General features: G+C 35.9%; 1 protein-coding gene across 6 annotated transcripts in view; it reads right to left on the bottom strand.

The window, feature by feature from the left end:
- Positions 1-26,511, bottom strand: part of LOC123552574 (intermembrane lipid transfer protein VPS13A-like) — a 169,673-nt gene that overhangs the window by 130,314 nt on the left and 12,848 nt on the right. For all 6 annotated transcript variants that reach the window (XM_053540069.1, XM_053540068.1, XM_053540067.1 and 3 more), the window contains exons 3-11: positions 18,581-18,624; positions 16,559-16,601; positions 11,692-11,883; positions 10,528-10,595; positions 9,303-9,461; positions 3,693-3,785; positions 1,603-1,660; positions 801-922; positions 319-500 (exon numbers count right to left, since the gene is read on the bottom strand). In XM_053540069.1, the coding sequence (XP_053396044.1) occupies positions 319-500; positions 801-922; positions 1,603-1,660; positions 3,693-3,785; positions 9,303-9,461; positions 10,528-10,595; positions 11,692-11,883; positions 16,559-16,601; positions 18,581-18,624 (961 nt within the window). The remainder of the gene's footprint in view (positions 1-318; positions 501-800; positions 923-1,602; positions 1,661-3,692; positions 3,786-9,302; positions 9,462-10,527; positions 10,596-11,691; positions 11,884-16,558; positions 16,602-18,580; positions 18,625-26,511) is intronic.

Consider the following 26,511-nt stretch of genomic DNA (forward strand, 5'->3'; position numbering starts at 1 on the left):
CAACATGGCTTCAGTATTGTTATATTTTCTGGTCCTTTGGGATCATAGAGTCCATTTAATAGCTGCAATAGATTTCCACCTAAACCTGTGCTTGGGAACGTGACAGGTGTTGCACTTTCCATTACCTCTCATGAACAGATTCAATCAAATCTCTGCTATTTGTTTGCTTGGTTGCATCCTAAAGGGTCTTCTTACAGATTTTATTCAGTGTTGTTATATTTTTTGGTCCTTTGGGGTCATGGAGTACATTCAATGTTTCACAAAAAGAGTTTAACTTAACGCAATGTAAGCGTACATCAGTCATGATATAGAACCTACCTGTGTTCTTTAATTCTCTCCCAGGAATAGGGTCTAATTCTTTCCTCAACTACTGCAGTGTAAGCATACATCCACCATGATCTAGGGCTGATCTTCAGTGGCACATTCGGATGGTATTTTCTGTACTTCTGATTCACAGACATCAGTTGGAAGGAATCTTTCAAATTCAGTATATTCAGGAACTTGGAATAGAAAGTTCATTCCATTGTTTAGTGGTTAATAAGAGACTGTATGAGCTCCAATCAAACCAGCCCATTCTAAAAGACATATCGGACAAAGTGATGAAATTTAAAGTTTGTTGCTGAAGTTACATTGAACATTTCTGATTTTCTGTTTATACACCATATAAAAAAATTCAGTTTATCAGATTTGGCCTTAAAAACAAAAACCGTCTGTTGATACACAACTAGCTTTATATTTCACATACCATGTTTCTTAATATGATAAAAGGAATATTTCTACATGATTTTTTCAGTGTATACCTGTTGCCTTGACAACAACACATCTATTTCAGCCAATGAGACATCAGCAAACACTTTAGGCATTGAAGAGTTGTTGTCTTTACTGATGATCAGTCTTGTTTCTGCAGATACTGGTTCTATAACTGAAAGAACAAAACAACATTGTTTCCACTAAATCTATAACTGAAACAGCATTGTTTCTGCACATACTGGTTCTAAACTGAAACAACAAAATTTTTCTGTTGACACTGACTTTACAACTGAAACAACAAAACAAATTTTTTTCTGACAACGCTTGGTAACTGAAAGAACAAAACAACACTGTTTCTGTCATTCTTGGTTTTACAACTGAAACAGAACAAAATTGTTTCTGTGGACACGTGTTCTATAACTGAAACAGAACAGCATTAGAGTAAAACTTCATCCACTGAACAGAAATTCTAGTTCTTTTCAACAACTCTTTGGTTTCTAACTTTAGTAAAAATCCAGCAAAACAGATACAAGAGAACTATGTACTGAGTCAGACATCTAGCACTGCAGTATGTTGCCTCAAAACCCATTTTTGGGTAGTTCAGTCTAATGTCCTCAATAAATTGAGTCCTCAGAATATAACTATTGAATCTATGTTGTCTATATGTTGTTACAACAGTTCTACATTAACTGAGAGTGACTGACACCAAACAAGTTGTATTTCACCACAATAAGACATAGCAATACTATGCTTGCAATTATACTGTGTACTATTAAACAAAATATATAACTAACTGAATCTTCTATTGTATTAATACGATCTTTTCTAGCTGAGAATTAACAGAAAACTTACTAAAATCAAAATCTTCCTCAAAAATGCTGTGTTTCAGAATAGATTGCTTCAACAGATTCTGAAAAAGAAACATGAATACTGTAAAATCCTCTAATTTTGTTGGCTCATAATTGCATAGTTTGCACCAAAATGACTATGAAATTGTGGTGATATGAATTTGTGGATTTCAACTTTTAAAACTGAACTTCAAAAAGAATGTAACTTTCTTCACAACAATCTGTTCTGGTTGGCAAGATTACATCGACATACAGATAACAAAAGCGTCACCTGCAAGTGCCAATGCTCTTTTGTAAGTGCTTGATACTAGGCAATATGTGAGAAGAGTTATAGTTCTTGACCTTATTACTCACCTACTGATGATTACAAAAAATGATTTAACTTCTTAAAATTTTAAAAGCTTAGTTTTAGAGAAAAGTGAACCTAAACAAAAATATGACCAATAAATACCAATTTTCTAAGTTAAAGAATGCCATAATTCTAAAAAAATGCAAGAGAGAGTTATGGTTCTTGACCTTTTTTCTAACCTTGTGATAATTGACAAGTGTACAAAGTTTCAAAGCTATAGCATGCTTGAAGTATACAAGAAAAGTGGACCTAAACAAGTTTTAACCTCGAAATTGTGATTGTCATTCAAGAAAGGTGGACCTAAACAAGTTTTAACCTCGAAATTGTGATTGTCATTCAAGAAAAGTGGGCCTAAACAAGTTTTAACCTCAAAATCGTGATTGTCATTCAAGAAAAGTGGACCTAAACAAGTTTTAACCTCGAAATCATGATTGTCATTCAAGAAAAGTGGACCTACACAAGTTTTAACCTCGAAATCGTGATTGTCATTCAAGAAAAGTGGGCTTAAACAAGTTTTAACCTCGAAATCGTGATTGTCATTCAAGAAAAGTGGACTTGAACAAGTTTTAACCTCGAAATTGTGATTGTCATTCAAGAAAAGTGGACCTTAACAAGTTTTAACCACAAAATTGTGATTGTCATTCAAGAAAAGTGGACCTAAACAAGTTTTAACCTCGAAATCGTGATTGTCATTCAAGAAAAGTGGACCTAAACAAGTTTTAACCTCGAAATTGTGATTATCATTCAAGAAAAGTGGACCTAAACAAACGTTTTAACCATTGTGATTGTCATTCAAGAAAAGTGGACCAAAAGAAAAGTTTTAACCATGAAATTGTGATTATCATTCAAGAAAAGTGGACCTAAACAAGTTTTAACCTCGAAATTGTGATTGTCATTCAAGAAAAGTGGACCTAAACAAATGTTTTAACCATTGTGATTGTCATTCAAGAAAAGTGGACCAAAAGAAAAGTTTTAACCACGAAATTGTGATTATCATTCAAGAAAAGTGGACCTAAACAAAAGTTTTAACCATGAAATTGTGATTATCATTCAAGAAAAGTGGACCTAAACAAAAGTTTTTACTACGAAATTGCGATTGTCATTCAAGATAGGTGGACCTAAACAAAAGTTTTAACCACGATATTGTGAATATCATTCAAGAAAAGTGGACCAAAACTAAAGTTTTAACCACGAAATTGTGATTGTCATACAAGAAAAGTGGACCTAAACAAAAATTTTAACCATGAAATTGTGATTGTCATACAAGAAAAGTGGACCCAATCAAAAAATTTAACCATGATATTGTGACTGTCATTCAAGAAAAGTTGACCTTAATAACAATTTTAACCAAGAACTTGCAATTGTCTAAGAACATAAAGGGCCAAAATTCTAGTTCTGATTCTTGGCGAACATATGCAACTAATGATGATAAACATGCGTGCAAAGTTTCAAAGCTAGATATAGCTCTCATAGTTTCTGAGAAAAAAATGCCAATGATCAAGTGACGATAATATTGTCAGAAAAATTGTGAACAGATTTAGCATCTACATGTATTTTATCATGCTAACAAGTACAGATACAATTTCAGACATGGACTGTATTTATAGATATCAGATATGTTATCTACATGTACACGAGAATAAAAGGACCTACTTATTTCATTTTTTCTCATTTTCCTCCTGACTGTGTGTGAAATATAAAAATCTGTGAGAAAGCCAAGAAGTGATTGTAATATCATAGCTTACCCTCCATCCATCTGTATTTATACGTGATCTGATCAGGTGCTGTTCCGGAATGTACGGGTTCCAGTATACTGACAACTCCCGCATTTCTAGCAGCTGAAAACATTTAACAATAAAAATGACTTTCTACAATCATTCAAATTTAAAGAAACTGAGAATACGTGTGGAACAGATGAATCACTTTTCAAATGTTCCAACATACAGTCAGAATGTGTTCCAAGATACCATACAGCCAGAATGTGTTCCAAGATACCATACGGCCAGGATGTGTTCCAATATACCATACGGCCAGAATGTGTTCCAAGATACCATACAGCCAGAATGTGTATCAAGATACCATACGGCCAGAATGTGTTTCAAGATACTATACAGCCAGAATGTGTTCCAAGATACCATACAGTCAGAATGTGTTTCATGATACCATACAGCCAGAATGTGTTCCAAGACACCATACGGCCAGAATGTGTTCCAAGATACCATACGGCCAGAATGTGTTTCATGATACATTAAACTTAAAACTTCAAAAAGACCTAGACTCTATTCAAGAATGGTGCAATCATAGTGCAATGATACCTAATACAGACAAAACCAAAGCTATGTACATATCAGCCTCCAAAAAGACATTCAAGCACCAACAAATGCACCTCTTCGGTTACTTAACACTGATATAGTGTTCACTAAATCTGAAAAACTTCTTGGAGTTCAAGCTGACAATTGCCTAAACTGGAAACTACAAGTGGAACAAACAATAAAGAAATGCAACAGTAATCTCTATCTTCTTTTATGGATAAAACAATTCCTTAACCCTTAACCTGCTATATTTCTGTAATGGACTGGTCCATCTTTCAATTTGGACAGTACCATTTATTACTCAAAGGGGTTTTCACTGAAAATTTACTGACTGAATAGCGAACAGTGCAGACCATGATCAGACCATGACCAGCAGGCCAAGGGTTAATATACATGCCAGGAAACTTTTCTACAATGCTTACATCTTACCCCATATAGACTATTGCTGTTCAATATGGGGAAACTGCTCAAATGAACTTCTTGAGAGAATGATAAAATTTCAGAAACGTGCAGCTCGCATTATTCTTGATAAAGAGGCAGATGCACCATCTGACCCTCTTTTCAAAGAATTAAAATGGATAAAATTTAACGACAGAGTTGAGTACAAAAAAGCTATTTTAATTTACAAATCATTAAATGACGAAAACTCCCCATGCTACATGAAAGAAAAATTTCAATTTGCTTCAACTTTACATAACCAAAATCTCAGATCAACAAATAATCTTAATCTACATATTCCTAAGCCTAATCTTGAGTTTTATCAAAAATCATTTTCTTATTCTGGAACTAAAATTTGGAATAATATACCTCTCTTTGTACGCCAATCTGAAAATACTGAAAATTTCAAAAAAGCTTATTTAAAGTGGAAGTACTCTGGCTAACTTTCCTTCAATCAAAATTATTATTCTATGCTTATATATAATTTTATGTTTGTAATTTTGTTTCTGTGATTTTTCTTACTACTGATTAACATTTTGTGTTTATTTCATTTTGTAATTGTTTAATTCTGTATTTAATATTATTGCTACTGTTATTTGATGTAAATGTTGTAAAAATGTTGAGGCACATATGGAAGATCGTTTTGGCGAATATGTAGCCTCGTTAAATAAAGTCTTTATTATTATTATTATTATTATTATTACCATACAGTTGGAACATGTTCCAAGATACCATACAGTCAAAATGTGTCCCAAGATACCATACAGTCAGAATGTGTTCCAAGATACCATACAGTCAGAATGTGTTCCAAGATACCATACAGTCAGAATGTGTTCCAAGATACCATACACTCAGAATGTGTTCCAAGATACCATACAGTCAGAATGTGTTCCAAGATACCATACAGCCAGAACGTGTTGCAAGATACCATACAGTCAGAATGTGTTGCAAGATACCATACAGTCAGAATGTGTTGCAAGATACCATACAGCCAGAACGTGTTGCAAGATACCATACAGTCAGAACGTGTTGCAAGATACCATACAGTCAGAATGTGTTGCAAGATACCATACAGTCAGAATGTGTTGCAAGATACCATACAGCCAGAACGTGTTGCAAGATACCATACAGTCAGAACGTGTTGCAAGATACCATACAGTCAGAACGTGTTGCAAGATACCATACTGTCAGAATGTGTTGCAAGATACCATACAGTCAGAATGTGTTGCAAGATACCATACAGTCAGAATGTGTTGCAAGACAGCAACTTAATATTATGTTCTTGAAGACACTACTTTAATTCAATATTATGAGGCAAAAAGTTACTTAATATATCAAGAGCAAAATTCAATATAGCCAGATATAATGTTAGATGTAACAAACTGTGACCAAAAACACCCATACACATTCAATTGTAATTCACCTTCTGACAGAAATACAGTTCCAAGTTTTGAAAAACTGTATAGTGGTTTTGATTCAGTTTTGTTCTTTACCTTGAGAAAATTTAGTCTTAGCTATGATTTTATACTACTCTTTCTTTTAACAACACCGTTTTGCTCATGTTCTTTTGCAAATGACATCTGATTGTGCATGCAATCTCATGGAAAGGACCGTCCTTGATATTGTTACATCAATGTTGTTTATAAGAAAATAACACAAAATATATTATAGTGAATGTAAACATTTGCAAATCAACACAAATACTGTTACTGACTGTTGAATAAAAACTGCCCTATCTACAATGCCAACTAACGTCTGTTCAATAATTCATTGATAAAATAAAGCTGTCATTTACTTGCAGTGCAATACTGAATGCTGCAAGTTAAGAATTTTCAAAATAATTCCATTGTTATATGTTGCTTCATCATAATGAATTATGCTTATAAATGAAAAAATGTTTGCAATATGTCCAGGGTTCTAGCAAGAAAATTTGGAAGGCATGTTGCAAGAAAAATTTGAGACACTAACGGCAGTGAAGGGGGGGGGGGGGGGGGGAGTGTGGGAGAGGTTTCTCTGCTTCCAGTAGAGCATTATAGGAGCCTCTCCCAGAATAATTTTGGTTTTAATGACTCGTTTGGCACAATTTCTAGTGCATTTTAAAATGGAAACTGGAGTACAAAAATATACAAATATTTCGAAACTCTTAAATAAAAGTTGTTGCCTTACATCCATCCATTATTTATAAACATCTACTTCAAAACTGTATTTCTTATAACAGGGCTTCAGGTGTAAAAGCCGAGCTAAATAATCATAGTACTGACAAAATACATCAAGCGTTCTACACCGGAAGGTAATTATTGGTTTATCACAAAGTCATATTTGAACTCAAAGATCAAGTGGCACATGGCAGCATTATATACACTATCAGACTAATTGGCATGTTTATTTGATCATTATTCAGCAAATAAAAGATGGCAGGAATAGGCAGGGATGTCAAATACAAAGCTCAAAGTTTGAAGGCATGTTGCGGTCCACATGCGATAACAGCCTGGCAAGAATCCTATTGTCAATATGTATCTCAGCATTACTGGGCAATGATTATATGATATTCTTCAATGTATGAACCAATAAAGTAATAAACAGAGGAATTATTGGACAATTTTCTGGACATTTTGCACTCTTCAATCTTGCAGACACCAGCTGATTCCAAATACTCCCTCCAGAAAATGTCAACACAAATTGTTTAAAACATTCAATTCTACTCAATGCATTTCAAGACAAATCAAATTGTCTAGGAATACAAACTGACAGTTCAGCAAATTTGTTTGTTTCCTTGACATTTTGTTATTGCACAATTCATTTTCTCCCGCAAGTTTTGCTGCATTTAACTATACATAAAACATTTCTGATCACTGCCACTTTGTGTATATATTCATTACTTTAACTTCCTATCTACCAGTTTCTGTATGTAATAGTCAGTAATTGGTTATTACAACTACCACAGTAGTCTGTCTTCAATGGCAATTCCTAATTGGAATTTTTACCATACATTCTACGTCTTACGCAACTAGAACATTAAAACAGTTGCCCTTCAATGACTTTAAAACATCAGCAATAAGCCACCTGGGAAATTCTAATCATGATGTTGGCAATGTATATGAGCTGCAAATTGATATGAAAGCTAACAACTCCATTCTAAGATGCCAAATCTACATAACTCAATTTTGCACGAGATGCAAATTAAATTTCTCAATATGATATAAAAAACTGAAGCTGAAATGGCAATGTCATCTGAAGTAGTCTGTATTCCAGCAGATATGTAAGAACTGGAAGTTGTAATGTTGTTGGCAGGTTCGTTTTTAATGTTTTTTCTTTCCACCAATTATTGTCTAGGCATTTAATTGCAAGACCAAATTAGATTTTTATCAAATTAAGTGATACATCATTTTTCAAAAATAAAATTAACATACTTAATGGTGTGCAAAAACAACAAACTAACAGAAATCACCAAATCTGTAAGTTTGGCATTACAATGGAAACCATAGAAATACAGGTAGCTGAAGTACACCTGGTGGAATACATCAGGGTCACTAAATCAAAGGCCTGAAGGGCCTGAGTCGGCTGATGTTGATGTACTGACAGTATAGTCTACCTGTTTCAGTTTGTTTTTAGTTTTTTTCTTAAAATTTCATAACACAGCTCTATATTTACCCAAAATATTATATCCGAATACGATTACACTTTTCTCCAGTTTCAACAATATATTTTACAAATTGTGATGATACGAAGACATTTAGCAGCAATTGGCAGTATCTGACATTGAAGTTTACGGTTAAATTACCTCTTATTTAAATCTTTTCATAAAAAAAGTTGTTTGGTTTTGTGAAAGCAGCCAAACATAGACGATCTACTTTCGATTTCAAAAACTACAAGAAAATACAATTTAATGTTTCGCCGATTTGTTTATTTCTCGAAAAATAAGAATTAAAATCTTTTTTTTTAATATCAGTAGTAACTAAACAAACCAGTAAGAGCTTCTTCTTCCGATAATTTATCCGTTGACTGACTGCAAAATTCAACCCACGCAAAGTTTATAGAAATCATACGATGCGTGTTTACGTTCAATGTGGGAGAATTAAGGCTGATCGGCTATGTTACCTAACGCATCCAGATGATTCAGATTTTGTTTTTAAAAAAGCACTGTGTGCGTTTCTGTAATTTTATATACATTTTTATACGCTTAGAAATTATTAGACATGCGTATTTGCATTATTTCTATACGTAATTTATGCTAATACGCATCTTATCTGGAGCCCTGTGGAACTATTTTTTGTCTTTCCCTGTATGTTACCCAAGCTTTGTAAGCCTGCGCAAAATGCACATTTATGCTTAATGAGTTACATTCGAGTATTGCACAATTACAAGTCATAAATATGACAGATTACATCGTATATTGGTCATAGCAAAGGGAATTGACACAACTTAACTTCATTCATGCAGTGAACTGTTTGAAGTTTGAGAAATCTAATGGAACTACATCCCTTCACGTGTTATTCGGTCCATTTAGAGAATCGCTGAACAGCAAGGACTCGTCAAAAGGCTTTCAGCCTTTAGCCGACTCAAAAACTCATTTCTGAATGACCCTGAATACATGTATTTACTTGCCTTATGTATGACTGTTGCAGCATTGTCCATCTGAGCTGGCTGCCATTTCGCATCAGTTGTGTATGCGGAGATATGTTTTAACATGATACCACATGCAAATGGGTGATCTGGATTGGTAACCGTGTCCTCGTAGCGAAGGTGTACTCGCCCGATGGAGACCTGTAAAATATAGCAGTACAGACTGTTGTGTCTTCAGTCACATAGCAACAGATGTTATTTATATTGTCATTAACTGATGTATTACAACTAGTTTCTGGTGTTATACCAACATACAAAATGCCAAAAAGGCCACATTCAGGGGTTTCCAATCTCACCCTTGTTTTACTAGTTTCAGTTGGGCTAGTTTCGTGTTCATCAATTTAGTACACATGCGGGACAAGCCAAATAGCCCTACTGAAACATCACAACACTTTTTGGTGTACCGATCATGTGATAGGGATAGCCCACAGCTGTATATATCAAGCCCACATATTGAGGTTCTATATTTTCGAAATTTGAAATGACAATGAATTAAGTTTTTTTAACACTGTATGAAAAACTTGCATACATTCTTATCTGCTTTGTGAACATATGTTCAGTAATACTCAGATTGGTTTTATTTTCACTGATAATTGCAAATAATGCAAATCAAGAATTCAAAATATTTGTGAATATTTATCTGCATCATTTTCTAAAACACAAACACTCACAATTTGCGATTTACTGTAAAATCATTTAATTTCGTGGGCATGAAATTCCGTGGTTTTGGTCAAAACGGCAATTACATGGGGATATGAATTCGTGGATTTCAAATTTTGAGCATTAAATTAATGAAAATTTTACTTGTTGGTTGGAATTAAATTTCGTGGATTGACTCAACCCATGATTAGTCCCCCACGAATATTAATGATTTCACAGTATTTACACCACCATGTAAAAGGTAAATAAAGCCCACATTATACAATTTTCAGTATTTCATAAAAACTTTAGCCTTTACCCTGCTAAATTTCTACAATGAACTTGTCCATCTTTCAATTTGGACAGTACCATTAACTGTTAAAAGGGGTGCTTACCAAAAAGATACTGACTGAATAGTGAACAGTGCAGATCATGATCAGACTGCATGGATGTGCAGGTTGATCATGACCTACACTGGTTGCAAAGACAGAATCAATCGTGTCCAGCATGATAAAGGTTAGAAATACAATTACCACCATGGAAACTTCTGAATATGAGAAAATCTAACCTGTACATTGTTGACAACATAAGTGTAAAGTTTCTCAAAGAATCCAGGATCCTCTTCAGAAGACGCAGCTGCAAAAACAAATTTCACTGTAAATCCTTTACAACCTGATTTCTATATTAAATTGCTTATTACAGATCTTTAAGCTTGGTAGATTCTACCAGCAATAAATGAAAAAACATGTAAAGCTTTTTTACTACTGTACTTACAAGAACAGAAGGTACTGTCAAAGTGGTATATTAAAAAACATGTTTTTACCCGAGATCTTGTTTCATCAACTAAAGATTGCTTTTAATAGAAGCTCTTGTCTCCACATACTGCTTCATTTCCGCAGTTACTAGTTAAAGAGAGACTTCAAAGACCTTATTAAGTCTGACTTGTCTTAGACAGGGTTATCCATACCCGAGGGACAGTGTGAAATGAGAAACTAAGTGTTAGCAAGGTTTATCATCTATGCTGTCCAGAGGGTTGAGAGAACTGCTGTATGTTTAGGCTGACATGAAATTGTCTTGCCTATCACATTAAAAACAGATTGCAAATACAAGTAGGTAAATCTTGTTTCTTACTGACATTATACATAAAGTTTTATAATTCTACAATATGGTTAGTACTAGAGTGATGTCACTTAAGTGCATGCTAAATTAGAAAAGAACTTTCCTAAGGGAAAGACAGGAATACCTTTCCCTGGAACCTGATCTGAGAACTGTCGAGACTACTTTCCCCCCCGCTAGGTAAGAAATGCTCATATACTTTTATGACGAGCAGCAAATTCAATTTACATCAAAATCATGTGCACCATTCTTTAAAATCTGAACCTTTACATAAACAAGGTGTAAGTCGTAAACCAGGTATCACAACAGATAACTTACCAACTTTATTCAAGGTGGAAGTACTAAGTGACTCCAAAGGTATCACAACAGATAACTTACCAACTTTATTCAAGGTGGAAGTACTAAGTGACTCCAAAGGTATCACAACAGATAACTTACCAACTTTATTCAAGGTGGAAGTACTAAGCGACTCCAAAGGTATCACAACAGATAACTTATCAACTTTATTCAAGGGGGAAGTACTAAGTGACTCAAGGTATCACAACAGATAACTTATCAACTTTATTCAAGGTGGAAGTACTAAGTGACTCCAAAGGTATCACAACAAATAACTTACCAACTTTATTCAAGGTGGAAGTACTAAGCGACTCCAAAGCTTCTCTCTTGATTGCATTCTGTAAAGCTCGCTCCCGTTCTGGGTCGTACATGCGGTCTGTGACCGGTCCTGCCAGGAGGTAGACATCCTCTACATGTACTACAACACTTGAGGAGAACAGACTGGTCCATGGAATATCTACTTTGATGTAACCTGAAAATATTGTTCATACAGTCATGTACGAACACACTTAAGGTCAACAGACTGGTCCATGAAATGTCTACCTTGATGTAACCTTAAAAGTTTGTAAACACTCAAGGTCAATAGACTGATTCACAAAATGTCTACCTTGATGTAACCTTAAAAGTTTGTAAACACTCAAGGTCAATAGACTGGTCCATGAAATATCTACCTTGATGTAACCTTAAAAGTTTGTAAACACTCAAGGTCAATAGACTGATTCACAAAATGTCTACCTTGATGTAACCTTAAAAGTTTGTAAACACTCAAGGTCAATAGACTGATTCACAAAATGTCTACCTTGATGTAACCTTAAAAGTTCATTTATAAATGTACTATAACACTCCAGAAGAACAGACTGATCCATGGAATATCTACATTGATGTAACCTTAAAAGTCTGTAAACACTCAAGGTCAACAGACTGGTTCATGGAATGTCTACATTGATGTAACCTAAAAGTTTGTTCATACATGTACTACATCACTTAAGGCAAACAGACTGGTCCACAGAATGTCTACCTTGATGTAACTTAAAACTTCATTCATACATGTACTCAGCCCATTCAATATTGTAAAAGAAGTCAATCCTACAATCAATAGCATTATGGATCAAATCAATAGAATTGAAGAACTCAAAACACTTGGACAGACTGCCATTTTTAAATTTTCTACCATCAATAAAATGATCAAATTGACACATTCTGTGAAAAATATTGCTGACTTGCAGACAAACTGGTTAATGGATTGACAGAAATGAACAAACTGTATTTATCCCACCATTTAAAAAAATCTAAGAATAAGATACATGACAGTCAGATGATTCCTATGTTAAAAATTCAGGTCAGTGGTTCAAGCATTTCATAATTGGATTAAATTGCTTTCAATTATTCATAAAGACCATTATCTCTATAGTAGAGTTTGTATCTGAATAGACTGAAATGTAATTTTCAAATTGCCTATGGTGTTACTTCTCCATTGTTTAACTTATGTCACTGTAAAAATAAATCTTTTTTTCCCTTCATGTTTGACTTTGTTTTTATATTCAACTATCTATCTGTTTCAGAAGCTTTGCTTTATAGTTTATAGTAGTCTGTGTTCAGACCTAATGTTTTGTTCATAGGAGAGAACTCTTGAGACTATTCAAATTCTGTATAATTATGTCCCTTTTCTTCCCAAAACATTAGATAATCAGAGCCAGGACTGTAATTATTTACAGATTTTTTTTCTAAAAAAAAAAAGATTATCTAGTCGGTAGCCAGACTAAGTTTATAGTGGCTAGCCATTTATTAAAATGTCTTCTTATAAAACCAATTATGGAACAATATCTCATCAAATTCTTTTTTCTCCTGAGAATGTCTGCACATGCCAAGGAATTCCTTGCCACTGGCCAGACAGGAAATTATTGCAATTAGCTAGAACAATATGTACAATGTATGTCTGTAAAACAGTCTGGGAATTAACAAGGTAAATACTTCTTTGTGACTAGAAATACATAGCACATGGTCCTTGGATCTTTTCCTTTTTTAAAATCTTTGTGAATGATACAGGTGAAAATCTTTTATGCAATACCAATATGTTTGCAGATGACAGCCCCTTAGCTGTAACCTATAACTATGTAAATTGTATAGAACCTGTAATACAATTGAAAATGGAAGAACAACTTCAAACTGGTTTTTAATTTACCAACTTTATTCAAGGTGGAATAAAAATAAATTAAACATTCATTCACAAATTAATAGAACCTGTAACAAACCAAGATCTAACCAAATTCAGTCAGTGGTCAAAATGGTTAGTTGAACTGCAAGAATAGCGGTTTTTTTTTTTTTACCTTAATGATATTTTGATAGACTTAACCCTTATCATGCTGGACAAAATTGATTCTGCCTTTACGACCAGTGTAGATCATGATCAAACTGCACACTCCATGCAGTCTGATCAAGATCTGCACTGTTCGCCATTCAGTCAGTATTTTTTTTTGTAATCACCCCATTTAACAGTTAATGGTACTGTCCAAATTGAAAGATGGACAAGTTCATTATAAATATTTAGCAGGGTAAGGGTTAATGGATTGTCATAAACATTTTGGCTTAACTTTATCACCTCATCTAAATTGGCATGATGACAACTAAAATACAAACTAAGAAGATGTACTATAAATCATATTGCTATTTCATACATGAAACCTATTTTAGAATATGCATCTCCCATATGGGATGAATGTATTGTACAACAAAACCAATCCTTGAAAAACTACAATACAATACAGTGCGTAAAGAGACAAAATTGACAAGATCTGTACTGATACAACATCTTATTCATAGATAGAATCTCCTTAGCTGACAGAAGAAAACTTCCAAAGTTCATTGCAGTTTATGAAGCAAGAAACAATCTACTTCCTGAATTCTTGTTGAACATATTTTCCCAAAATCAATTTCCCTTTGAGAAACAATGACAACTAGAAAATGCTTTTGTAAAAAAGCCCATGTCTCCCCCAATGCAAAGTCCTATAGGCAAGAAGTCAATAGGAGTCAGGAGCGAAAGTCAAAGAGTAACTGATGGTTGGCTGCAATAGGGATCATCTATTTGGCATGTCCAGTCATCCCACTAAATTTCAACACTCCTGGCCTAGTGGTTCTCAAGTCACTGTTCAGGCTCCTGTGACCTTGACCTTTAATCAAGTGACCTCAAAATAAATAGGGGTCATTTACTCTGCATGTCCAATCATTCTATTAAGTTTCAACATTCTAGGTCAAGTGGTTCTCAAGTTATTTTCCAGAAATGATTACATGACCAGGCCCCTGTGACCTTGACCTTTAATAGACTGACCCCAAAATCAATAGGGGTCATCTACTCTGCATGTTCAATCATCCTATGAAGTTTCAACATTCTGGATCAAGAGGTTCTCAAGTTACTGATCGGAACTGGTTATCAATGTTCAGGCCACTGTGACCTTGACCTTAAACAGAGTGATCCCAAAAACAATAGGGGTCATTTACTCTGCATGAACAATCATCCTATTAAGTTTCAACATTCTGGGTCGAGAGGTTCTCAAGTTATTGATTGGAAATAGTTTTCCATGTTCAGGCCCCTGTGACCTTGACCTTTAACAGAGTGACCCCAAAATCGTTAGGGGTCATCTACTCTGCATGACCAATCATCCTATTAAGTTTCAACATTCTGGGTCAAGTGGTTCTCAAGTTACTGACCGGAAATGGTTTTCAATGTTCAGGCCTGTGTGACCTTGATCTTTAACAGAATGACCCCAAAATCGATAGAGGTCATCTACTGTGCATGTACAATCATCCTATGAAGTTTCAACATTCTGGGTCTAGTGGTACTCAAGTTACTGATCAGAAATGGTTTTCAATGTTCAGGCCCCTGTGACCTTGACCTTTGACGGAGTGACCCCAAGATCTGTAGGGGTCATCTACTCTTCATGACCAATCATCCTATGAAGTTTCAACATTCTGGGTCAAGTTGTTCTCTAGTTATTGACTGGAAACGGTTTTCAATGTTCAGGCCCCTGTGACCTTGACCTTTGACGGAGTGACTCCAAAATCAATAGGGGTCATCTACTCTTCATGACCAATCATCTTATGAAGTTTCAACATTCTGGGTCAAGTGGTTCTGTAGTAATTGATCGGAAACGGTTTTCAATGTTTAGGCCCGTGTGACTTTGACCTTTGATGGAGTGACCCCAAAATCAATAGGGCTCATCTACTCTTCATGATCAGTCATCCTATGAAGTTTCAACATTCTGGGTAATGTGGTTCTCTAGTTATTGATCGGAAATGGTTTTCAATGTTCAGGCCCCTGTGACCTTGACCTTTGATGGAGTGACCCCAAAATCATTAGGGGTCATCTACTCTTCATGACCAATCATCCTATGAAGTTTCAACATTCTGGGTCAAGTGGTTCTCTAGTTATTGATCGGAAATGGTTTTCAATGTTCAGGCTCCTGTGACCTTGCCCTTTGACAGAGTGACCCCAAAAACAATAGGGGTCGTCTACTCCAACAGCCCTACAACCCTATGAAATTTGAAGGTTCTAGGTCAAATGGTTCTCCAGTTTTTGCTCAGAAATGAAGTGTGACGTACGGACGGACAGACGGATGTACGGACGGAAGGACGGACGGACAGGGCAAAAACAATATGTCTCCCCCAGAGGTGGGGAGACATAACTATGAAACACTAACTCAAAGAACTCGAAAATCCCTAAACACATTTTGACAGGTAAAAAAAAAACTGTCTTCAGTACTAGATATCTACAAGCAAGGTTAAGAAACAGATGTTGTAATCTGAATAACTGATTATGCAGTAACCATTTAAAAGAAAATCCCTAAGTTTTTTTTTGTAAGACCCACAAGCTATTAAGCTACAAAACTGACCATCTGATATACCCAACTACCTGGAACAACTGACTGGAACTCTGAGTAGCCAAAACCCATACAAGTATGTCTATACAAGCAGACCAAAGTCACTTGTAGTTGTTTAACCAGAACAGGGTTATTCCTGCATTCTAAGTTTCTAGGAAAGTTTTTTAAATCTAAAATGAACCTAATAATTCTGACCTGTGACATCATAACTTCTTGAAATACCTTCTTTAAAGCTTTTATTACACATATATACTAGTATATTGTGTTACATACCAACATATCCTGCCTTTACTTCTATTGGAAGTTTCAACTCAACCTAAAAAAGATGTAAATGTGAATGAATCGATCAAATTATAAAAACAAGGTTATATTCTGCATAAAGATTGAGAAATATAGCATAGAAGTGACACAAGTTTAATAGATCTTTAACCAACTGCTTGAAGTACAAGAAACTATTCCTAAAATTTCAGGTAATTGTAAGATATATATTGTGAAAGCATGTATGCAACTTTGACAGAAAAACTGAATTGATGACTGCTACAGACTAATTCTAATTAAGCTTGGTCAAGCAGTTCATAAGATTAAGTCATTTACAGGATTTTCTGTTTTTGTGACTCCTGAATTGGAGTAAACAGCTCAGTGTCAAGCTTACCAAAAGATAGTAACAAGTAGAATAAGCCCTAAACACTGACAGTGTAACTCAGCTTTTAAACAAATCTGTTACTTTTAATATTTTTAATAGAGAGATAGATATCTGTTTATGTGTCAACCTTATTCTCAAATTAAATGATGACCAGTCAGGATTCATAAATGTGTTTAATATCTACAGATAGACAACATTATTCATTATTTTCCCTATCAACTGTTAAAGTACATTGTTTTTACTACATTAATATTGATACCATTTCAACAGGTGGCGTTTTACAGAAATATCACCATACTGTTGAAGTTAGATCCACAGGTGAAATGGAACCAAGAACCCCTAAAGCAAACACTCTCTTACCAACACTGGTTACTGTTATGATTTCAACTGAGTCAGGGTCCGCCCAACTATAATGACATCAAAACTAGGGTGACCCTAAACATTTCTGCCACCAAGTGAATTAATAGACAAGGCACCTTGATAGAATCACTAACCTTCCACACATCAGTTGGTTAGCTTCCTCCTGGTGAGGAGTCTGAACCCCAGTGCAAAGAGTCTGAACCCCTAGTAGTGAAAAGAGTCTGAACCCTGGTGAAAAAGAGTCTGACCTCTGGTGAAAAGAGTCTGAACCCTGGTGAACAGAGTCTGACTCCTGGTGAAAAGAGTCTGAACCCTGGCAAAAAGAGTCTGAACTCTGGTGAAAGGTCTTAACCCTGGTGAAAAGAGTTTGAATCTCTAGTGAAGAGTCTGAACCCTGGTAAAAAGTGTCTGACCCAGGGTGAAAAAAGTCTACCCTGGTGAAATGTATGACCCCTGGTTAAAAGAGTCTGACCCCTGGTGAAAAGAGTCTGAACCTTGGTGAAAAGTCTGACTCCCGGTGAAAAGAGTCTGAACCCTGGTGAAAAGTCTGAACCCAGGTGAAAAGTCTGACCTCTGGTGAAAAGAGTTTGACCCCTAGTGAAAAGAGTTTGAACCCTGGTGAAAAGAGTCTGACCTCTAGTGAAAAGCACCTGAAACCTGGTGAAAAGAGTCTTAACCCAGGTGAAAAGAGTCTGACCCCTGGTAAAAAGAGTCTGAACCCTGGTGAAAAGAGTCTGACCCCAGGTGAAAAAAGTCTGAACCCTGGTGAAATTTTTGAACCCTGGTGAAGAGTCTGACCCCTCGAAAAAAAAAGTATGAACCCTAGTGAAGAGTCTAAACCTGGGTGAAAAGTCTGACCCCTGGCGACACCGACGCAGACAAAAAGGTGACAACAATAGCTGAACTTTTTGAAAAATTTCAAAAAGTCAAGATAACTGGTCAGGATAAGGGACTAGTCAATGGCCTGAACCAGTTAGCAACCCAGAACCTCTACTGATATATGCATACCCCATCTCTTAAATACAGCAATCTCCGAAAAATAATCCTGGCTTGGAGCCCCTAATTACTGCTTTAAAACATTAAATATTAAACAGAAAAAAAAAGCCATTTGGAGTTTTTCCTCTCTGAGCCAGTTAATAACAAACAGCACAGACCTTCAATTGTATTGCAGATACTAAGATCAGCTGAAATTAGTTCTGTTGGTAGTCTACTGCCATTAATTTTAGAGTTACAAGTCAACTGTATGACTGCTTCTCCTAGATAGTCTCTTAACAAGTAAATAGTACACTTACCAAAGCCTCTGGTCGCAGTTGTAAGTCTGTCAATTCAACATCCCCTGAAAGTAAAAATCAGCATGTGTCAAAAAGTTCATTAAGAAAATCTTTAATAATATGGTGCAATGCCCGAGTTTATCATTAAAGCTTTATGTCTATAATGTTTTACATCTGAAATAGAAACTTTGCAAAATTTTTTATTTTCTTCAAGTGTTAACATACATTTTGATCAGTCTTTGAATGAACGCAGTTTCTTCAAGTCCAAAACGCTCTGAAAAAATTACAGCAGTACAAATCCATCAAGAATGATGCTAAAACAATTTGAATATTTAGTTACTTTGAGCCCAAAAGTTAAGAATATGGGCCCTGGACTGGAGACCTATATTTTGATAGGCCCTGGACTATATGCCTTTACTTCAATGGGCCCTGAACTAAATGCCTTTACACTGATTGGCCCTGGACCGGATACCTTTACTCTGATGGGCCCGGAACTAGATGTTTATTGGATGTCCCGAACTAGATGTTTATTGGATGTCTATACTTCGATAGGCCTTGGTTCAGATGCCTATACTTTGATAGGCCTTGGACTGGGAATGGATGTCAATACTTTGATGAGCCCTGGACTAGATGCCTATACTTTGATTAGCCCTGGACTTGATGCTTATACTTTGATGGGCCCTGAAATGGATGTCTATATTTTGATTGGCTCTTGACTAGATGCCAATACTTTGATGGGCCCTGAACGGCATGCCTGTAGTAGGCTATACCTTGATAGACCCTGGACTAGATACCTATACTTTGCTAGGCCCTGAACTAGATGCCTATATTCTGATTAGCACTGGACTTGATGCTTATACTTTGATTAGCCCTGAACTGGAAGTCCATATTTTGATTGGCTCTTACTAGATACCAGTACTTTGATGGACCCTGTACAGGATACCTGTAGCAGGTTATACTTTGATAGGCCCTGGACTAGATGCCTATACTTGATGGATTCTGGATGGGATACCTATAGTAGCTATACTTTGATAGGCCCTGGACTAGATGCCTATACTTTGATGGATCCTGAATGGGATACCAGTAGTAGGTTATACTTTGATAGGCCATTGACTAGATGCCTATACCAATAATCAAAACATACAAAAATCTTTATAACATATGCTTTTTGTATTTAAATTTGATAATATGAGATGTCATTATCATTTACTAAAACGTGATTTCAAGACTTTGATGTTTAAGTGGTAGTGCCCCTGTTGCTCTCTAACTACATCAGAGCTGCAGGAAACATTCCCACTGTATTATTAGGGCTAATTTAATTGAGAAATTATCTTAATACACCAGATATTTGTCCTTGTGTGGGTGGTTTTCTGACCTTGTGTAGGAGTTTTTCTTTCTTTAGAAGATCTGATAATGCAAGAAATGATTTAATCCTTCACATTCGTCATTAACCTTGACTTTCAAAAACACAGGTACTCAAAATATCTTCTTTACATTGGAACTAAAATTTGCAATTTGTTCAAAGTATCATTTCAATTATAAAGTGGAAAAGATTTGCAGACAACACTCTACTAATATCTATACATTCTTGTTGGTCTCTATAAAAATGTATTCTATTCATTAGTCAATCAAAAATATAAAGTAAAATGAAACACATGTTCCAATTTTTCATAAACAAAAATTTACAACAATAACCTCACATAATATGATAATAAATTGACACAATAAATCTAAATCTTGGGTAAAACACTAAATGCAATGTTATGGTCAAACTGATCTTTCTCGCCATTTCCTAGCATAACAGGCACACACTTGCATGAATCAGGCACACTCTTACTTGAATTAGGCACACACGTATACCGTATTTTAGTGTGTATAGGTCGCACTTTTTCTACCCATTTTGCTGCCTGAAAAAGTTCCTGCGACCTATACGACAGAACATTGCCAGCAGTTTTTTTTTTTCGGGCCAATTTTCTGACTGTAGCTCTCGCAAAATTACGTGCATCTGTTACGAACGAACAAAATGGATAAAAAATATCAATATCGGCGGCTTTTCAACCAATAGCGGTTACTTTCAATAAAATATATCGTAAATAACCCATACAGACTATTAAAATTACGAATGACTTTAATTCAAAGATGTTTTTGCAGTCTGAATTACGTTTGTTTCTACTTTCGTTTTACTGGACGCCATTGACATGTACTCCGGGTTGGATAAAATCCGGATAGATCCGTCCTCCATTCCAAACATTGTTTATACTAATTCTTAGTGTATTAAAAAGCTTGAATGATTATTTTTTACTTTTGATTTTTAAATAAAAGAAAAAAATCCAAAAACAGATATTTTGTTAATCTTTTTACTCAGAATCAAAAGAACGCGGTTAATTACATGACACGGAAAGGTGTTATAATTGCTGTGCAAACAATTCACACTTAAACTTGCATGATAACAGACGTCTGCTGCCAATTAGTGTCAAAAAGCCGCTTTTCTTTGATGTAGTCTGTTACCGATACTACTGTTGGTACGAAACGGTTGGGAACGAAAATAACACAGTCCGATTTCCACCAATCAGGTTCTGATAATAATTCAGTCCGCGGCATCAATATGGCCGCCGCCATAACTTTTTTGCCGGTAAATATTAAATATTGCTGGGGAAAAAATCCGAAATTTAACTGCGACTAATACGCTAGAAGTTAAATTTTCCGACCATTTCCAGAGCAAAAATTAGATGCGGACTGTACATTACCGCGACTATACACACCAAAATACGGTAGTAAAACAAGCAGAAGCTGTTGGAAGGAGATCATGCTCCACTATTCAAAAATGTTTACCAAGATATTATCATAATATAAGTGTGAGAGGGGGAGTGAAGGAGGGTGTAATGGGTGGGGAGGAAGATAGAGGAAATGTGGGTAGGGGCTAGAATTAGGAGTATGATAGATACCAGTATTAAAAACGTGAGTTATAGTCAAATTTAGAAGCACCCCATAAAACATTTACCAATACCATTACAAACTTTGCCCCCAAGTGAGCCTGACCTTTTAGGTACATGACCCTAAACTAAGAGATGTCTGCCCCTTACCTACATCAGTCCTTAGACCTGACCTTTTAGGTACATGACCCTTAACTAAGAGATGTCTGCCCCTTACCTACATCAGTCCTTAGACCTGACCTTTTAGGTACATGACCCTAAACTAAGAGATGTCTTCCCCTTACCTACATCAGTCCAGGTAAAGTTTGATGATTATATGGCAGCAGTATTGAGAAGCTTGTCATAAAACTTTAACCTGCACTTTTACAATGATAGTTTACCCCAGTGACCTTAAATTTTAGGATACCTGACCATAACTTTTCAGATATTGCTCCTTACCAAGATGATATAGTTTGTTTGTTTTGGGTTAACAGTATTTCAGCTATGCAACGGTGGGCAGTTAACCTAACCAGTGTACCTGGATTCTGTACCAGTACAAACCCGTTCTCCACAAGTAATCCCAACTTCCCCACATGAATCAGAGGTGGAGGACGAATGATTTCAAAAACAATGTCTTTTATCAAATTGTCACCGAAAATGTACACCCCTCCCGAAGACTAAACTCATGACACCATGATCTGTAGAGCTGTCCTCTCCCTATTGAGCTATGTGGGCAGCTTGATGATAATAGGGTCGAGGTTAAGACAATAATGTAAAACTGAAAAGTTTGCCATAAAACTTTACCCAGAATAAAACAGCAGAGAGATTACAAAAGACATCCTTATTCTTCAAATATAATTATCACAATGTACTAGTGAATAACAAGAAACAAAAGTGAGGTATGCTGCCACAAGGAAGTCATTAAATCTTAAACAAGGAAAAAATCCCTGAAAATGGTAATTGACTTGTTAGGACATTAGCAAGAAAAACTGTCAGTCATCAATTATCATTAAACCCAGATTGCAGCCAATTACCAAATTCAAGAAAATCCTCTGAAATTAACAAAGCAAGTGCTTCAAGCTTTCCTCATAGCTGGGGATAAAATTTCTTTGTTTTCGTTTTCTTTAAAAGAATGAATAAACAGCACTGGACCACACTGACAGTGTAGATATTATCTCAACACAAAAGTTTGACAGCCTTAACTGTGACATACATAACGATGTGACAGCTCTGACTTTGCCAGATATCTTGATGTGATAGCGCTGACTTTGCCAGATATCTTGATGTGACAGCTCTGACTTTGCCAGATATCTTGATGTAACAGCTCTGATTTTGCCAGATATCTTGATGTGACAGCTCTGGCTGTGTCAGGTATCTTGATGTGACACTTCTGAATGTGTCAGGTACACAGATGTGACAGTTCCCACTTTGCCAGATATCTTGATGTGACATTTCTGGCTGTGTCAGGTATACAGATGTGACAGCTCTGACTGTGTCAGGTATACAGATGTGACAGGTCTGACTTTGCCAGATATCTTGATGTGACACTTCTGACTGTGTCAGGTATACTGATGTGACAGCTCTGATTTTGCCAGATATCTTGATGTGACACGTCTGACTGTGTCAGGTATACAGATGCGACAGCTCTGACTTTGCCAGATATCTTGATGTGACACTTCTGACTGTGTCAGGTATACAGATGCGACAGCTCTGACTTTGCCAGATATCTTGATGTGACACTTCTGACTGTGTCAGGTATACAGATGTGACAGCTCTGATTTTGCCAGATATCTTGATGTGACACTTCTGACTGTGTCAGGTATACAGATGCGACAGCTCTGACTTTGCCAGATATCTTGATGTGACACTTCCGACTGTGTCAGGTATACAGATGTGACAGCTCTGACTTTGCCAGATATCTTGATGTGACACTTCTGACTATGTCAGGTATACTGATAGCTCTGACTGTGCCAGGAATACTGATGTGACAACCTTGACTTGCCAGGAATATATGTCAGGTATACTGACAGCTCAGATTTATGATGCCAGGAATACTGATGTGACAGCTCAGACTGTGCCAGGAATACTGATATGACAGCTCAAACTATGCCAGGAATACTGGTATGACAGCTCAAACTATGCCAGGAATACTGATGTGGCAGCTCAAACTATGCCAGAAATACTGATGTGACAGCTCAGACTGTTCCTGTCATGCTGATATGACAACTCAGATTGTGTGTTACATACTGATCAGACAGCTCAGACTGTGTCAAGCATACTGATATGACAGCTTAGACTGTGCCAGAAATACTGATGACATCAAATTGTCTAAGAAATACTGATATGACTGCCTTGACTGTACAGGAATGTTGATTGACAGCTCAGACAGTGCCAGAACTACTGTGACCGCAAAGACTGTGCCACACAAACTGATGTGACAGCTCAAACTGTGCTAGACATATACTAATCTGACAGGTCAGACTGTACCAGGCATACTGGTGTCATAGCTCTGACTATGCCAGGAATACTGCTGTGACAGCTCAGACAGTGCCAGACATATTGATCTGACAAATATGATTGTGCCAGGCATACTGATGTGACAGGTCACAGTGTGCCAGATATATTGATGTGACAGCTCAGACCTTGACAGGAAAACTGATATGATAGCTCAGACTGTGCCAGACTTACTGATTTCACAGCTCACACACTGCCAGGAATACTGATATGACAGCTCAGACTGTGCCTTACATATTGATCCAAAAGCTCAGACTGTGCAAAACATACTGATGACTGTGCCAGATGAAAAGATGTGACATCTCTTGAATATGCCAGACATACTTATGTGATATCTCTTGTCTGCCAGCCATACAAAGCAACAAGGTTAATAAACATCACAGAAACCTGTCTACAATCTCAAGTTTCTGTGATCAAGTATATTACCAGCCCATGTATTTTAAATGAAAATGATTTTCCTTTACTAGAGAGGATCTTGATAAAATGGATTTTGAATGCTGCCCCTTCCGTAATGTATTATGAAATCAAAATAATCAGCCAAATTATACAACTTTGTCCATGACCTTCAACAAGGAAGCTAGTTGTTTCTTGTACAGTTAATCCAGAAGTAAAAGGTTTTAGAAAATCCTATCCAATAAAGTTTGCAGTCATAATTAAAATGATCTTTTGCAGACAAATCAATGGAACAACTTCTAGAATTTCATTTAATTTAAAAGTTTCCCAGAGAAAAGCCAATCTCCAAAGGAGTCATTACTTTATATACAAAATGGCAAAGTGCTCTGTGAAGTTATTTAATTTTGTGGGCATGAAACTTTGTATGTGTGGCCAAAGTGGCTAATTAACCTTAAGCCTGCTGCCGGCAAGTGATTCTGTCTTTGCGTCCAGTGCAGACCAAGATCAGTCTGCACGGGTCTGCACTGTTTGCTATTCAGTCAGTAAGTTTTCAATGAACACCCCTTCAAGTAATAAATGGTACTGCACAAATTGAATGATAGACCAGTCCATTTTAGAAATTTAGCAGGGTACAGATTAAATGGCATATGAATAAGAGGATTTCAAGTTAAAAAAAAATGATTTGTTTGTTGGAATTTAACTTTGGGAGTTGATGTAACTAAGGAAAATTTTGTCCTTGTATATATTTATGAATGTACAGTACTTGAGTGATATTAACTTTTTATAAGCAACGCAGATTTGGTTTTGAGTTATCCAGTTATATAGCTTCATTTATTTAATGCAAATGGCTTCCAGGTCAGCAAAAAAGGAAAACTATTTAATCAAATAAACTAAACCACATGTGAGACATGCTGCAGAAGAAAGCAGATGCCTGAATGTTCAAACAGTAGCAATATATTCCTAGCTTAGTAAAAAAGTCATAAAATAAAATACTGCAACTTCAGGCAAACACTGAATATAACAAATATAGGCTTGATATATAGATCAAATTTTTCAAAAAAAATTATTTACTGCATATTAACAAAAGCTGTATGAAACAAGCAATCGCTGATAGCAGTGACTTTGCTAATGGATGGCAAAAACTTCTGCAACAATGTTAAGTACTGACAGCAATGACTCAATGACTTTGCTAATGGATGGCCAAAACTTATGCAACAATGTTACGTACTGACAGCAATGACTCAATGACTTTTGCTAATGGATGGCAAAAACTTATGCAACAATGTTAAGTACTGACAGCAATGACTTTGCTAATGGATGGCAAAAACTTATGCAACAATGTTAAGTACTGACAGCAATGACTCAATGACTTTGCTAATGGATGGCCAAAACTTATGCAACAATGTTACGTACTGACAGCAATGACTCAATGACTTTTGCTAATGGATGGCAAAAACTTATGCAACAATGTTAAGTACTGACATCAATGACTTAATGACTTTGCTAATGGATGGCAAAAACTTATGCAACAATGTTAAGTACTGACAGCAATGACTCAATGACTTTGCTAATGGATGGCAAAAACTTATGCAACAATGTTAAGTACTGACAGCAGTGACTTTTGCTAATGGATGGCAAAAACTTATGCAACAATGTTAAGTACTGACAGCAATGACTCAATGACTTTTGCTAATGGATGGCAAAAACTTATGCAACAATGTTAAGTACTGACAGCAATGACTTAATGACTTTGCTAATGGATGGCAAAACTTATGCAACAATGTTAAGTACTGACAGCAATGACTCAATGACTTTGCTAATAGATGGCCAAAACTTATGCAACAATGTTAAGTACTGATAGCAATGACATTGCTAATGGATTGCAAAATCTTATGCAACAATGTTAAGTACTGACAGCAATGACTCAATGACTTTTGCTAATGGATGGCAAAAACTTATGCAACAATGTTAAGTACTGACAGCAGTGACTTCTGCTAATGGATGGCAAAAACATATGCAACAATGTTAAGTACTGATAGCAATGACTCAATGACTTTGCTAATGGATGGCAAAAACTTATGCAACAATGTTAAGTACTGACAGCAGTGACTTTTGCTAATGGATGGCAAAAAC

Source organism: Mercenaria mercenaria, chromosome 4, assembly GCF_021730395.1.
Source record: "Mercenaria mercenaria strain notata chromosome 4, MADL_Memer_1, whole genome shotgun sequence".
Taxonomy (NCBI): Eukaryota; Metazoa; Mollusca; class Bivalvia; order Venerida; family Veneridae; genus Mercenaria; species Mercenaria mercenaria.